This window comes from Saimiri boliviensis, chromosome 10 (genome assembly GCF_048565385.1).
Source record: "Saimiri boliviensis isolate mSaiBol1 chromosome 10, mSaiBol1.pri, whole genome shotgun sequence".
NCBI classification, from domain to species: Eukaryota; Metazoa; Chordata; class Mammalia; order Primates; family Cebidae; genus Saimiri; species Saimiri boliviensis.
The window spans coordinates 64222375-64237405 of record NC_133458.1 but is presented as its reverse complement, the minus strand read 5'-3'; the positions used below and the strand labels follow the sequence as shown (position 1 = coordinate 64237405).

The following is a 15031-nucleotide window of genomic DNA, read 5'->3' as shown; positions in this document are numbered from 1 at the left end:
TAAGAGTATTATAGCAGAATATTTTACAGTTCAAAAATTGGCAACAACCTGGTATCTAACAATATGAAACTGATTAAATACAGTTAAATACTGTGCAAGCACTAAAAATGTAAATCTTTTTATTGACACAATGTCTATAATATATTTTTAAGTGTTAAAGCAGGCTACGAAACAAGCAGAATAGTATTAGCCTATTTTGTTTTTGAGAAAAGTTGCACATACACATACAAGTAAGTGTATATATGTTTGATGAATATACAATATTTAGTTAGATATAATGTGTGTGTCTAGACATATACCTATGTATGTGTCATCTTGGAAAGATGACACCCATATATTGCTGTTGATATTTTATTTTACTTTATTTTTGAGACTGAGTCTCACTCTGTCACCCAGGCTGGAGTTCAGTGGTTAGATCTTTGCTCACTGCATCCTCTTCTTCCCAGGTTCAAGGAATTCGCCTGCGTCAGCCTCCTGAGTAGTTGGGATTATAGGCGCGCACCACCACTCCTGGCTGATTTTTGTAATTTTAGTAGAGACAGGGTTTCACCATATTGGTCAGGCTGGTCTCAAACTCCTGACCTTGTGATCCACCTGCCTCGGCCTCCCAAAGTGCTGGTATAACAGGTGTGAGCCACCACCACTCTCGGCTGCTGGTGATTATTTTTGAATAATAAATTCATAAGTTATTTTTATACCGTTTTGTGTTATGTGACTTTTTACAACTTTTTTATGTTTCTGTGTTGCTTTTCTCATCAGATTTTTGTAAGATACTTAGTAAGCTTATGTGTTTTTATTTTGTGTTTGTTCAACAACTACCAGTATACAATAAAGTGCTATATTGATACCTCTGTACTGTATTGGGAAAGATTTCTTAGTAGTGTTTATGAGGCTGAGTTCACAGATTCTGAGACTTACTAGTCAGCTGCTTTCATTGTGTTATGTGGTCAATATCTGTTTGCTTAATTCTCTCTTAGCTGTTTTACTAATTTGCTGCTGCTCTCCTAGCTTAGCTAAAGGATGTTACCATTTTTGAAAGATCAAAGGACATGTTCTGACTTTATATTTTCTTTTTAACAAGTTTTTTGTTAATTAGTTAAAAATATGGATCCTGAAACAAGGAGACCAGAGATTATCAAAGTGACACCTCTTCAACAAATGATTGCCTCTTGTACTGGAGCTATATTGACATCACTAATAGGTAAAATTATGTTACTGATATAGATTATGTAACTGTGAGTGAGTCAGTGCTTCCATTTGACTTTTAGTATCAGTGAAATAATGATTATATTGTCATTTGTGATTCATGAATGTTTCATCAGCACGATTGTATGAAAACCCTGGACAGAGATTCAAAAAATTCTAAAAATTGAATTTTTAGTCCTTGCTTTGCCATTCTCGAGGTGAATATACTTGGGAACCGTACCTACCTTCTCTTTGAACTTCATTATTTCATCTGTAATTTAGGGGCTTATACTGGGATTTCTTTTGGGTCTCTGTCAACATTAAACTTTTATGATTCTCCCTTTTTATAGTAGAAAGCAAGAAGATGGAAGAAAATATTAGGATAATTAATAATACAGAATTTTAGCAATTTATGTTAGCAACAATTACAAATAGTCTTTCCATTAACAGGGAGTTTCTTAAATTTCTCTGGATCACAGTTTTCTATTTCTATAGTCAGTTCCTTATAGATGTAGCCAAATGACATAGTTAGGTGATAGTTTAGCATTTTAATGATTTTAAGTTGGCTAGCTTATGTAAATAAAATAAATGATTAGAACAAATTAATTTCTTATGATACAGTATTTTCAGGTCAGAATTTTAGAGGTATAAAGTCCTTAGAGATCATCTAATATGATTATCATCATTCTCAAGAATGAGGAAAAGTTTTCTTAGAACCATTATTTGGCATATTGTTTCTACTTGGATAAAATATAGCATGCATATTAAAACTATTTTCCTTTTCTGTGCTTTGCCCAAATAGAATAACGTAACTTAATACTAAAGATGTTTTATGGCCAGTATATTCAAGTTTTTATTACCTGTACCTCTTATTTGATATAGGTAAATTTAGCAGATTAGGAAGACTAGTATCATTTGATTCTTGATTACTTTTACAAAGTTTTTCTCAAAGACTTTTGGAAATTTTACTTCTTAGAAAGCATAGTTTCTTATAAATGTTAACTTTAATACTAATGGAATTATAGTTGTAGGAATATTACAAATAACAGTATTCATGAGAGAAGTAATCTCTCACTGATTAACAAAATTCAAGGGCAAAATAATTAGAATGTTACATTCAAGACGACTTTAAGATAAATAAGCTTACCTATTATATAGCTATGAGAAAAAGTATGAATCAGTGTATTTTGTGTTCTTTGTACAACATATATCCAATTTACAGATAGCGCTTGCTAATTGAAACTTACATATCTTGATAGTGACACCCCTGGATGTTGTTAAAATTAGACTCCAAGCCCAAAACAACCCACTCCCCAAAGGTATGTGTACTCATAACCCTAAAAATGTTACGTTTGATTTTTAAATGTTACTGTGTTTATTTTTGTTTGCATAACATTCATTTGTTAATTTGTTAAGATTGATGCCTTTTTATCCTCACAAAAACATTTTTGTTTTTTACTTAGTTGTATGTGATAAGTTGTAGACCAAAAAAAAAAAAAAAAAAAAAAAACAAATATATAACATTTGTATAGCTCTACTAATTAAAGCAGAGGACAGTTATGTATTTGTATCTATACCTCACAGGTAAGAGCGGAATTTTATTTGTGAGGGACCTTAGGATCTGGCTTACTCCTGTGTCCAAAAGTTGTGCCCAGGTTAGAGCATTCATGACCATTATGCAGCTGTTGCTTGAATACAGTGATTGGAAATTTATTATTTTATCAGACAGCTTGGTTAATTTCTGGATAGTAGTTTATGTAGAATTTGAGACAAATGATATATTTTTATTTTTGTAAGATAAGCAAGAGTAGCAATTCCTTAGTATTTTATAGGTTTATAAAGATAATAGCATTGCAACCATATTTAAATGGCAGAAAACACACTGTTTGGACTGTGAGAAACTTGGCTCAGACATAAAGCCGCTGTGTTGAATGCGGATCAGTGAGATGGAACGAACAACCCTGATATTTTAGATGAATGAAAGGATAGATTGATTGTAAAGAGGTTGTAAAGGTAATTTCCTATTTACATTAAAGCCTTAAAAGCAGAAGGAAACACTCAGACTTAAGTGTTACGAAATTCACAGTTTCATATTTTTATATACTTTTGGGCAGAGAAGACAGTTTTGGCAACAGTTCGTCCAGTAAGTGGGAAGAAGTTGGTATTAGAGAAAGTTATACTACATTAGGTGGAAGGTGACAAATGGCCAGGCTGAGCAGTACAGATACAGAAAAAGAGACAAAGCATAGCGTTACGTACATTGAGAACGACATTTTTAAAAAAATTATATTTTTGTCTGAATTTCCCTTGCCTACCACATATTTTTCTTCTGGACAAATAGAGAAGATATGCATCTATGTTTTCTTCTCCAAATGGGTTTTCCTCTTTTATCCCTCTTCTTCATTCTTTCAGGTAACTTAAAAGAAGTTGTTTCTATGTACATTTTCTCTTTTTCTTTTCTTTTTTTTTTTTTTGAGTCTGGGTCTCACTCTGTCACCCAGGCTGTAGTGCAGTTGTGTGATCTTAGTTCACTGCAGCCTTGACCTCCTAGGCTCAGGTAATCCTCCCACTTCAGCCTCCTGAGTAGCTGGGGACTACAGGCATGTGCCACCACACCCAGCTAATTTTTAAAATTTTTTTGTAGAGAAGGAGGCCTACTGTGTAACCCAGGCTGAAATCAAACTCCTGGCCTCAAGCAGTCCCCTGGCTTTGGCCTCCCAAAGTGCTGGGATTATAGGCATCAGTGACTGTGCCTAGCCATTTTCTTACAGCAGTTCTGAAAACAAAGTCCACTAATTTACAGTTACTTTTTTGTTTTAAGTTGGAGTCTTGCTCTGTTGCCCAGGCTAGAGTGCAGTGGTGTGATCTCGGCTCACTGCAACCTCTGCCTTCCGGGTTCAAGTTATTCCCCTGCCTCAGCCTCACAAGTAGCTGGTATTACCGGTGTCTACCACCATGCCCAACTAATTTTTGCATTTTTAGTAGAGATGGGGATTCACCATCTTGGCCAGGCTGGTCTTGAACTCCTGACCTTGTGATCCACCTGCCTTGGCCTCCCAAAGTGCTGGGATTACAGTTATGAGCCACTGCACCCAGCCTACAGTTACTTTTAATAACTCTGAGTTTAGAATGCATTGCAGTAGCATTAAGCAAATCAAATTAATTATATCTGTTTCATCCTAAAAAGTAGAGATGGTTATTAATCTTTTTCAAGGTTGCTTCTCTTTTCATAATTTTCTAGTTTCCTCATTGTGATGTCTCTATGTTCATCTGTAAAAATAATACAGTTATGTGACATAATTGTTGGCTGTTTGAATCTTTTGTTAGGAAAATGTTTTGTATATAGTAATGGACTCATGGATCATCTATGTGTCTGTGAAGAGGGAGGCAACAAACTATGGTATAAGAAGCCAGGAAGTTTCCAGGGAACATTGGTAAGGTGATTATATTATTTTAGAATCCCAGTATATTTTCTATTTAATCTTATATGTGAAAGATTTTCTAATTGCAAGAGGGTTAAGAATCATATTAAAGTGAGAACAGGGAACTACTCCTTTGCTTTTTTGCCCTTTGTTAACCTTCTTTTCTTAGGTTCATGCTTTTGTTTAAAAAAGGGGGAGGTCACGTTTTTAAAAACTAAACATTTTTATTTTGAGATAATATAGAATTAAAAATATATACATAGACAGATTTTATGTACCTTTTCTTAGTTTCCCCCAATGGTAGTACTGTCTTATAAAACTAATATAGTGTCACCACTAGGATTTTGACATTGATTGATACAATTAAAATAAAGAATAATTTCATCATCACAAGGTTTCTTCCTGTTTCCTTTTTAGAGCCACACCCATTTCTCTTGTGTTCTCACCAACTGCTTAAGCCCTGGCAACTACTAATCTTTCTTCATTTATATAATTTTGTCATTTCAAGAATATTATATGAATGAAATTATAACGTATATGATCTTTTAGGGTTGGCATTTTTTTACTTAGCATAATTATCTGGTGATTCCTCCAGGTTGTTGCATGTATCAATCATTTGTTCCTTTTTATTGCTCATGATATAGATTATTGCATGGTATAGATATTTTCAGAGTATTTATTTTCAGAGTGTTTTATTTTCAGAGTGTTTTCCAGATTTTGGCCATTATGAATAAAGCTGCTACAAACATTCACTTACAGTTTTTTTGCCTGTGGGAAAATGTCTTAGGGAGTACAGTTGCTGAGTCATATGGTAGTTATATGTTTAGAGTTTAAGGAACTGGTAACCTGTTTTCTAGACTGATTCTAACATTTTACATTTTCCTTAGCACTGAGTGATCCAATTTCTCCACATCTTCACTAGTGTTTGGTGTTGTCAGTGCTTTTATTTTAGCAATTATGATAGTTGTGTAGAGATATCTCATCATGGTTTTAATTTGCATTTCCCTGGTAGCTAATGATGTTGAACATATTTTCTTTTCTTTTTTTTGGGGGGCGGGGGGTCAAAAAAAATTTTTTAAATCTTTTTTTTATTGCATTTTAGGTTTGGGGGTACATGTGAAGAACATGCAAGATTGTTGCATAAGTACACACATGGCAGTGTGACTTGCTGCCTTCCTCCCCATCACCTATTTCTGTCATTTCTCGCTATGCTATCTCACCCCAACTCTCTACCCCACTGCTGTCCATCCCTTATTTCCCCCCCGACAGACCCCAGTGTGTAGTGCTCCCCTCCCTGTGTCCATGTGTTCTCATTGTTCAACACCCACCTATGAGTGAGAACATGCGGTGTTTGATTTTCTGTTCTTGTGTCAGGTTGCTGAGAATGATGGTTTCCAGCTTCATCCATGTCCCTACAAAGGACACGAACTCATTGTTTTTTATGGCTGTATAATATTCCATGGTGTTTATGTGCCACATTCTCCTTGTCCAGTCTATCATCGATGGGCATTTGGGTTCGTTCCAGGTCTTTGCTATTGTAAACAATGCTGCAATGAACATTCGTGTGCATGTGTCCTTATAGTAGAACGATTTATAGTCCTTTGGATATATACCCAGTAATGGGATTGCTGGGTCAAATGGGATTTCTAATTCTAGGTCCTTGAGGAATTGATGTTGAACATATTTTCATATGCTTATTTGCCTCTTCAGTAAAAAGGCTTTCCATATCTTTAGCCCATTTTCTAATTAAATTGTTGGTAGTTTTACTGTTGAATTTTGAAAGCTTTTTAAAATATATTCTAGTAGTTCTTTGTTGAATGTGTTGTTGGAAATATTTTTTTCCACTCTAGTTTGTCTTTTCATCTTCTTAAACATGGTCTTTCACAGAGTAAAACTTTATAATTTTGATGAAGTTAAATTTATTAATTTCTTTCATAGGTCATGCTTTTAGTGTCAAGACTAAGAACTTTCTACTGTTAGATTCTGAAGACATTCATAAAAATTTTGTGTTACATTTAAGTTCTTGATCCATTTTGAGTCATTTTTATATAAGGCATGAGGCTGTGATTGAGGTTTATTTGTTGCTGCCTGTGGATGTCCACTTTAATTTGTGGAAATGGCTGTATTTCCTTCATTGAGTTGTTTTTGCATATTTGTCAAAAATCAGTGAGGCATGTTGGTTTTGTCGATTTCTGAGTTTTCTGTTCTGTTTCATTTATCTCTGTGTCACTCTGTCAATACCACAGTCTTAATTATTGCACCTGTAAGTCTTGAAATCAGATACACTGATTTCTTTTACTTTATTCTTATATTTCTTTTTCTTTTTTTGATATAAGGCCTTGCTCTGTCACCCAGGCTGGAGTGCAGTGGAGCAGTCATGGCTCCTACATCCTCAATCTGCCCACCTCAAGAGATTCTTCCACCTCAGTCTCCCATGTAGCTAGGACTATAGGCATGTGCCACTATGATTTATTTGTTTTGCAGAGATAGGGCCTCACTGGTCTTGCACTCCTGGGCTCAAGTAGTCTTCCTGCCTTGGCCTCCCAAAGTGCTGAGATACACGTGTGAGACACAGCATCTGGCCCTTACATATTTTTTTCAAACTTGTTTTAGCTATTCCCAAAGTTCCTTTGTCTTTCCATATAAATCTTAGCATAATCCTGTTCATATTTACAAAAAATATTGCTAGGGTATTTGTTGGAATGACATTAAACTTGTATATTAATTTGGAGAGGAATAACATCTTTACTGTGTTTGAGTCTTTCAATCCATTTTCAACCTGCATATGACATTATAATTGAAGGGAATTTCTTTTAGACAGCATAAAATTGAGTCATGTTTTAAATTCACTCTGTCAGTTTTTACCTTTTAATTAATATTCTTAGTTTAACCATTATAATACAATTTTAGATTAGGACTTAAGCCTACCATTTTGTTTTTATTTTCTCTGTGTTTTTTTGTTTCTGTTTTGCTTTTCTTGCCTTACTTTGTGTTACTTGAACATCTTTTATCATTCCATTTTGATCAATATTTCTGTTTATTATCTGTTTCCTTGTTGAGGCGTCCTACCTTTTTATTTCTCTCATGCATGTCTGTAAATGATTATTCAATGATTTTATGCTGACTGTTTCAAAACCTTTGTCAGATAATTCTAACATCTCTCTTATCTCAATGTTGACATCTATTGTCTGTCTTCATTCATTTTGACATTTTCTGGTTCTTAGAAAAATGAGTGATTTTCTGTTGAAATGTGGACATTTGGGGTATTTTATTAAACTCTTAATCTCATTTAAACTTTCTATTTTAGCTGTCTTAGTTTCTGACATTGCTTACATAGGGGAAAAAGATGTCACCTTGTTACTGCTGAGTAGAACTAGAATAATGTTCCCCACCCAGCCTCTATTGACTCACAGTGTGAGGGAAGACCTCTTTTACTGTTGGACATGTCTGGGGGTTTTGGCTTTATATATGGCTTCTGCTGACTTTGTAGTGGGGTAGCCTCATTGCTGGGTGATGGTGAAAGTACTGACTTTCCACTATTCCTCCTGTGACACCACCCTAGCAGTGTGTTGGAGGAGCCTTACTGCTGACCTGGTACGGGTAAAAGTCGTGGTTCTCTATTGTCGTGGTTTTCTATTGACCTTCTGTCAGCCTTACATTGGTGGAAGTCTAGGCTACGTACTTGGCCTTTGCTGATACAAGTCTGAGTAGTGCCACAAGTGTTACTTTGGTGTTTGGCTAGAGTAGAGTGGTTATTGTCTAAAAGTTTTCTGTTTTTTTTTTTTTTTTAATTGCATTTTAGGTTTGGGGGTACATGTGATGAACATGCAAGATTGTTGCATAGGTACACACTTGGCAGTGTGGTTTGCTGCCTTCCGTCCCCTCACCTGTATCTGTCATTTCTCCCCATGCTATCTCTTCCCACCTCCCCACCCCCCTCCCCTCCCCCATTTCCCCCCAACGGACCCCAGTGTGTAGTGCTCCCCTCCCTGTGTCCATGTGTTCTCATTGTTCAACACCCACCTATGAGTGAGAATATACGGTGTTTGATTTTCTGCTCTTGTGTCAGTTTGCTGAGAATGATGGTTTCCAGGTTCATCCATGTCCCTACAAAGGACGTGAACTCATCGTTTTTGATGGCTGCATAATATTCCATGGTGTATATGTACCACATTTTCCCTATCCAGTCTATCGTCGTTGGGCATTTGGGTTGGTTCCAGGTCTTTGCTATTGTAAACAGTGCTGTAATGAACATTCGTGTGCACGTGTCCTTGTAGTAGAATGATTTATAATCCTTTGGATATATACCCAGTAATGGGATTGCTGGGTCAAATGGGATTTTTATTTTTAGGTCCTTGAGGAAGGACCACAACTGTCTTCCACAATGGTTGAACTAATTTACATTCCCACCAACAGTGTAAAAGTGTTCCTATTTCTCCACATCCTCTCCAGCATCTGTTGTTTCCCGATTTTTTAATGATCGCCATTCTAATTGGTGTGAGATGGTATCTCAGTGTGGTTTTGATTTGCATTTCTCTGATGACCAGTGATGATGAGCATTTTTTCATATGTTTGTTGGCCTCCTGTATGTCTTCTTTTGTAAAGTATCTGTTCATATCCTTCGCCCATTTTTGAATAGGCTTGTTTGTTTTTTTCTTGTAGATCTGCTTTAGTTCTTTGTAAATTCTGGATATCAGCCCCTTGTCAGATGGGTAGGCTGCAAAAATTTTTTCCCATTCTGTTGGTTGCCGATTCACTCTACTAACTGTTTCTTGTGCTGTGCAGAAGCTGTGGAGTTTGATTAGGTCCCATTTGTCTATTTTGGCTTTTGTTGCCATTGCTTTTGGCGTTTTGGTCATGAAGTCCTTGCCTACACCTATGTCCTGAATGATTTTGCCTAGATTTTCTTCTAAGGTTTTTATGGTATTAGGTCTGATGTTTAAGTCTTTAATCCATCTGGAGTTAATTTTGGTGTAAGGTGTCAGGAAGGGGTCCTGTTTCTGCTTTCTGCACATGGCTAGCCAGTTTTCCCTACACCATTTATTAAACAGGGAGTCATTTCCCCATTGCTTGTTTTTGTCAGGTTTGTCAAAGATCAGATGGTTGTGGGTATGTTGTATTTCCTCTGAGGCCTCTGTTCTGTTCCATTGGTCTATATCTCTGTTTTGGTACCAGTACCATGCTGTTTTGATTACTGTAGCCTTGTAGTATAGTTTGAAGTCCGGTAGTGTGATGCCTCCTGCTTTCTTCTTTTTGCTTAGGATTGGCTTGGCTATACGGGTATTGTTATGTGTGAATTTGATACTGTCATTTTGATGCTACCTGGCTGTTTTGCTGGTTAGTTGATGCAGCTTCTTGATTGTGTTGATGCTCTTTTACCATTTGGTGTGTTTTTGGAGTGGCTGGTACTGGTTGTTCCTTTATAGGTGTAGAGCCTCTTTCAGGAGTTCTTGTAGAGCAGGGTTGGTGGTGATGAAAACTCTGAGTGCTTGCTTGTTCACAAAGGATTTTATTTTTCCTTCACTTATGAAGCTTAGTTTGGCTGGATAGGAGATTCTGGGTTGAAAGTTCTTTTCTTTAAGGATGTTGAATATTGGCCCCCAATCTCTTCTGGCTTGTAGGGTTTCTGCTGAGAGATCTGCTGTGAGTCTAATGGGCTTCCCTTTGTGGGTAACCCGACCTTTCTCTCTGGCTGCCCTTAGCATTTTCTCTTTCATTTCAACCCTGGTGAATCTGACGATTATGTGCCTTGGGGTTGCTCTTCTTGAGGAATATCTTTGTTGTGTTCTCTGTATTTCCTGGATTTGAATATTGGTCTGCCTTGCTAGGTTGGGGAAGTTTTCCTGGATAATATCCTGAAGAGTATTTTCCAGCTTGGATTCATTCTCTTCATCACATTCAGGTACACCTATCAGATGTAGATTAGGTCTTTTCACATAGTCCCACATTTCTTGAAGATTTTGTTCATTCCTTTTTGTGCTTTTTCCTTTGTTCTTACCTTTTCTTTTTATTTCATTGAGTTGATCTTCGACCTCTGATATCCTTTCTTCTGCTTGGTCAATTTGGCTGTCGAAGCTTGTGCATGCTTCACGAAGTTCTCGTGTTGCGTTTTTCAGCTCCATCAATTCACTTATACTCCTCTCTATGCTGTCCATTCTCGTCAGCAGTTCGTCCAATCTTTTTTCAAGGTTCCTATTTTCTTTGCGTTCGGTTAGAACATGTTCTTTTATCTCATTGTGGTTTCTTTTTTTTTTTTTTTTTTTTTTTTTTTTTTTTTTTTTTGAGACGGAGTTTCGCCCTTGTTACCCAGGCTGGAGTGCAATGGCGCGATCTCGGCTCACCGCAACCTCCGCCTCCTGGGCTCAGGCAATTCTCCTGCCTCAGCCTCCTGAGTAGCTGGGATTACAGGCACGTGCCACCATGCCCAGCTAATTTTTTGCACTTTTAGTAGAGACGGGGTTTCACCATATTGACCAGGATGGTCTTGATCTCTCGACCTCGTGATCCACCCGCCTCGGCCTCCCAAAGTGCTGGGATTACAGGCTTGAGCCACCGCGCCCGGCCTCATTGTGGTTTCTTACTACCCACCTTCTGAAGTCTGATTCTGTCATTTCATCACCCTCCTTCTCCATCCGGTCTGGTTCCCTTGCTGGTGAGGAGTTGTGATCCCTTTTAGGAGGAGAGGTGTTCTGGTTTCGGGAGTTTTCATCCTTTTTGCGCTGGTTTCTTCCCATTTTTGTGGGTTTATCCACCTGTTGTCTGTCTCTGTCCCAGGGAGTTGGAGCTTTATGAGTTTCCGTTGCACTACTGCCTTTTTTGATTTTTCTTTCAGGTCTGATCTGCCCAGCTAGCAGCAGGCCTAGCCACTGCCTGCCCGCAGGGGCTTTGCTGAGCTGCTGTAGGCTCCGCCCAGCTGCCCTGAGCTCTTCCCTGTAGTCCTTTTTATATGGGCATAGTTAGAACTGTCTGGGCAATGGTGGCCCCGCCTCTGTTATGGAGGACTCTCTCTGTTGTGGCAGGTTGCCTCGGCAACGGCGGGTTGCCTCGGCAACGGCAGCCTGCCTCCCTAGTGGTGGAGAGTCTCAGTAATGGCGGAAGCCCCTCCCCCACGGAGCCGTACAGTCCTGGTTCAGCTGTGCTTGGTTTGGAGGGTTCAACCCAGAGGGTTTCCAATGACTGTTTTTGTTTTCGTTGTTGTTGGGGGTGGAGGGGTGGGACCAACCAAGCCTGATCACCTGGCTCCCTGACTCAGAGTCTTTTCTTTTAAGTTGAACGACCCCGCGTTCGGGTTGCCTGCTGAAAAGGCGCCGGGATCTCCTGTGCTGCGACTCACGGAGTCGGCTCGAACTGCGGCGCCGGCTCCTGGCGGATTTTTTGCCTAGGAATCTCCTGGCCTGACTCGCTATTTCAGATAAATGGGCAACTCTGCCGTCTCAGGGCTCTGCTCGCCAGCTAAGAGGGCTCCCAGACCAGTGGCTTTTGTACGGAAAACAGTAGCAACAGGGAGTGGTCACAGCAGCCGCGGGGGCGGAATCAGCCCCGCGGGGGCCAAAACAGCCACACGGGCTGGGACTGAGGTGCCGGCGACCCCTCTGCCTGGGTATCTCCTGGTCTGTGGGCAATAAGAGTTCGTCTGGAAATGCGGCGTCCACTCACCCTCTGCACTTTCACTGGGAGCTGAAGTCCTGAGCTGTTCTTAGGCGGCCATCTTCCCAGCATTCCCCCCCTTTTTTTTTTTTTATCAAATTTTTACTCGGGAAAAAAAAAACAAAAAAGTTTTACAAAATATCTTCCAAAGAAATTTTCCCATAGAGTACAATTAACTCATGTAGTTTTCTGCCTTAAAGATTACAGTATGACATTCAGAGGGGAGAGGTTTCTTAAATAGCCAACTAGCTGCAAAACCTACAAGAGAAGTAGATTTTTTTTAAAGTGCCTTTAAAATGTAAAAGCAAGTGATATAATTGTTGAATATATTTGAAATTTTAAAATTTTCTTTAAAAGGGTCCATATGGTATGCACAATATCACAGCTGGCACAAAACTGCCTGTATTTAGTCTGAAACACAAAAACAATGCATCTGAACAGTATTTGTTGAAAAGTAATTCAAAATGCTGCCACTGCATCATAAAGGCAAACTCAGACAAGTGTTGACAGTATTCAGAGAATTAACAAAACAAGGTGAATATTAAAATATTCAGACAGTTACTTTGATTTTTTTCAAATACCACTGGTAAGGGTAAAAGAATTTGTTGCCAAAGTAACTCAGGATACCTTATTTCAAACTACATGTAACCTATTTTGCTATAGATATTCTAAACAAATGAACAACTAGGTTTTAAGGTGTAAATTCCCATTTCCTCCACAGGGCCTAGTTTTTCTGCTGCAGTCTGGAAGCTTTAAACTTTGAAACCCTCTTTCCAGCTTCTTCTGATGCTTCCGACAGAACTTCCTTTCGTTCTGGAATGGTGGGTAACGCAGGATGAGCAATGGCTGGGTGTGGTGTTAAGGAAGGTGATACAAATTCTTTTTCTATAACAGTTCCAGAAAAAGCCTCAAGTGTTCCCGATAAGGGCAGAAGTTTCTTCTGATGATTTTCTTGTGGTTCCTCTTCCAAAATGCTCTCACTGGTGTCACTGCAAGTGGCTTCTTCGCAGCTGATACTCCTCAAAATGCCCCGCCTCTCATCAAATTCAGCAGTGCTGCTTTCACTGGTGTCACTACACACACTGTTCTCTACTTCGAGACTTCAGAATGGATTTGCGAGGGACGTATTCTCCATTCACAACGTCAACAAAGGCTCTGTAAATGTCAGCAGGCGTCCTGATGGTCGGCAGCTCCTGGGCAGAGTGGCCACTGCCAGTGCTGTTCTTTCGTTTACGTTTGGCTTCTTCTTTCTTTTCACTGAATTAAAGTGGTATTCTTTCCAGTACTTATTCGGACCCTCTTAGGCTCAACAGTATGAGAAAAATATATTGTTGGTATAGAATTATCTCCAACTCCTAAAGCCTCATGGTCATTATCACCATCGTCGTCATCATCAACGTCGTCGTCGTCATCGTCATCGTCATCATTGTCATCACTGTGGTAAGAACTGGAACCATTCACTGAACAGTTCAGCTGACTATTCAACTGACCACTAAATGGTTCTGAACTTGTCATATCCTTATGACAACTGTCCGGAGTATGAGAGTCTGTTATTTGATGCATCACATTCACATTTGTGTTATGATCTTCCTTTTCTTCTTCAGAAGATGTCGTATCTTCTCCATTTGCAATCACAGTATCAGGCTTACTATCAAGTTCACCCAGCAATTCTTCTTGTCTCTCTAGTTCTTCAAGTCGAGCCCACAGTTCTTCATCAGCAAGCAAATCCTTGGATTTCATATCATTTGCAGTATCTGCTTCAAAAATATCTGAAGTTTTTGGTTTGGAATGTGGTTTATGAGCAATTCGGTGTTTTGCTTTAAATTCAGAGTCACATTTAATTTATTCTCTTATATCAACAATATCACCTGCAGCATCACTCATTTTCTGCAAATCTTCTGTGAATTCAACTCTTGATTCAAAATTTTTCATCACTTTTCTTAAATCCTCTTGTTTTTCTTACATCAATGCTGGATTTTCTCTTGGCAGTTAGTAACAACCTTTTCCTGCTCCTCGCGCAGCCGCGCCACGTCCGGGGCGCGCAGCGGAACCGGGGCCGGGGCCGGGGCCGAGGCCGAGGGGGGCGCAGGGTTGGAGGGCGTCTCCACGGTGGGCGCCTCCATGACGGGCCCGCGGGCCTCAGCTAGGTGAGTGAGTCCTGAACCAGCGCCTGCGCAGGTGGCGCGGTCCGAGGCTGCCCAGCGCCCACGCGCCCGCCCTCAGGCACCGCGCGCCACGCGCCCAAGAGGCCGCGCTTGCCGCCGCCGCCGCCGCCGCCGTTCGCGTCCGCGCCGCCCGCGGTCGCATCTCACACGTGCATGCCGCCGCCGCCCCGCCGCGGGCTTCGAGTAGCAGGCCGACCGCCGGCTGCCGAGATGCCTCTCCCGTGAGGGCCCTGCCAGGAGTCCCGTGGCGACCGCGCCTCCTCCGCGCCTCCCCACCAAAGTTTTCTGTTTTACTAAGGTTCCGTTTCCTGGGAAAACATGCAGTCATTCGTGACTAACGTCTTTCACTTAGCACAGTGTTTTAAGATTAGCATAGTGTTTTAAGATTCATCCATGTTATAAGTATGTATCAGCATTTTATTTCTTTTACTGCCAAGTAATATTATGTGAATAGGTCATATTTTATTTCTCAGTTCATCATTTGACAGACATTTGGGTTGTTTCTATGTTTTGGAAAAATTAATTCTATGAACATTCATGTTTCTATGTGAATATGTTTTAATTTCTGTTAGATATAACTTTATGTGAATATATATTTTAATTTTCCCCAGA

At 39.5% G+C, this 15031-nt stretch overlaps 1 protein-coding gene and 1 pseudogene across 3 annotated transcripts in view; one reads left to right on the top strand and one right to left on the bottom strand.

The window, feature by feature from the left end:
* SLC25A40 (solute carrier family 25 member 40) overlaps window positions 1-15031 on the top strand; it is an 80174-nt gene that overhangs the window by 35442 nt on the left and 29701 nt on the right. For all 3 annotated transcript variants that reach the window (XM_074379362.1, XM_003921169.4, XM_074379361.1), the window contains 3 exons: window positions 1082-1201; window positions 2445-2504; window positions 4513-4619. In XM_074379362.1, the coding sequence (XP_074235463.1) occupies window positions 1105-1201; window positions 2445-2504; window positions 4513-4619 (264 nt within the window). In that variant the 5' untranslated portion in view covers window positions 1082-1104. The remainder of the gene's footprint in view (window positions 1-1081; window positions 1202-2444; window positions 2505-4512; window positions 4620-15031) is intronic.
* Window positions 12365-14315, bottom strand: LOC120365275 (unconventional prefoldin RPB5 interactor 1 pseudogene; annotated as a pseudogene).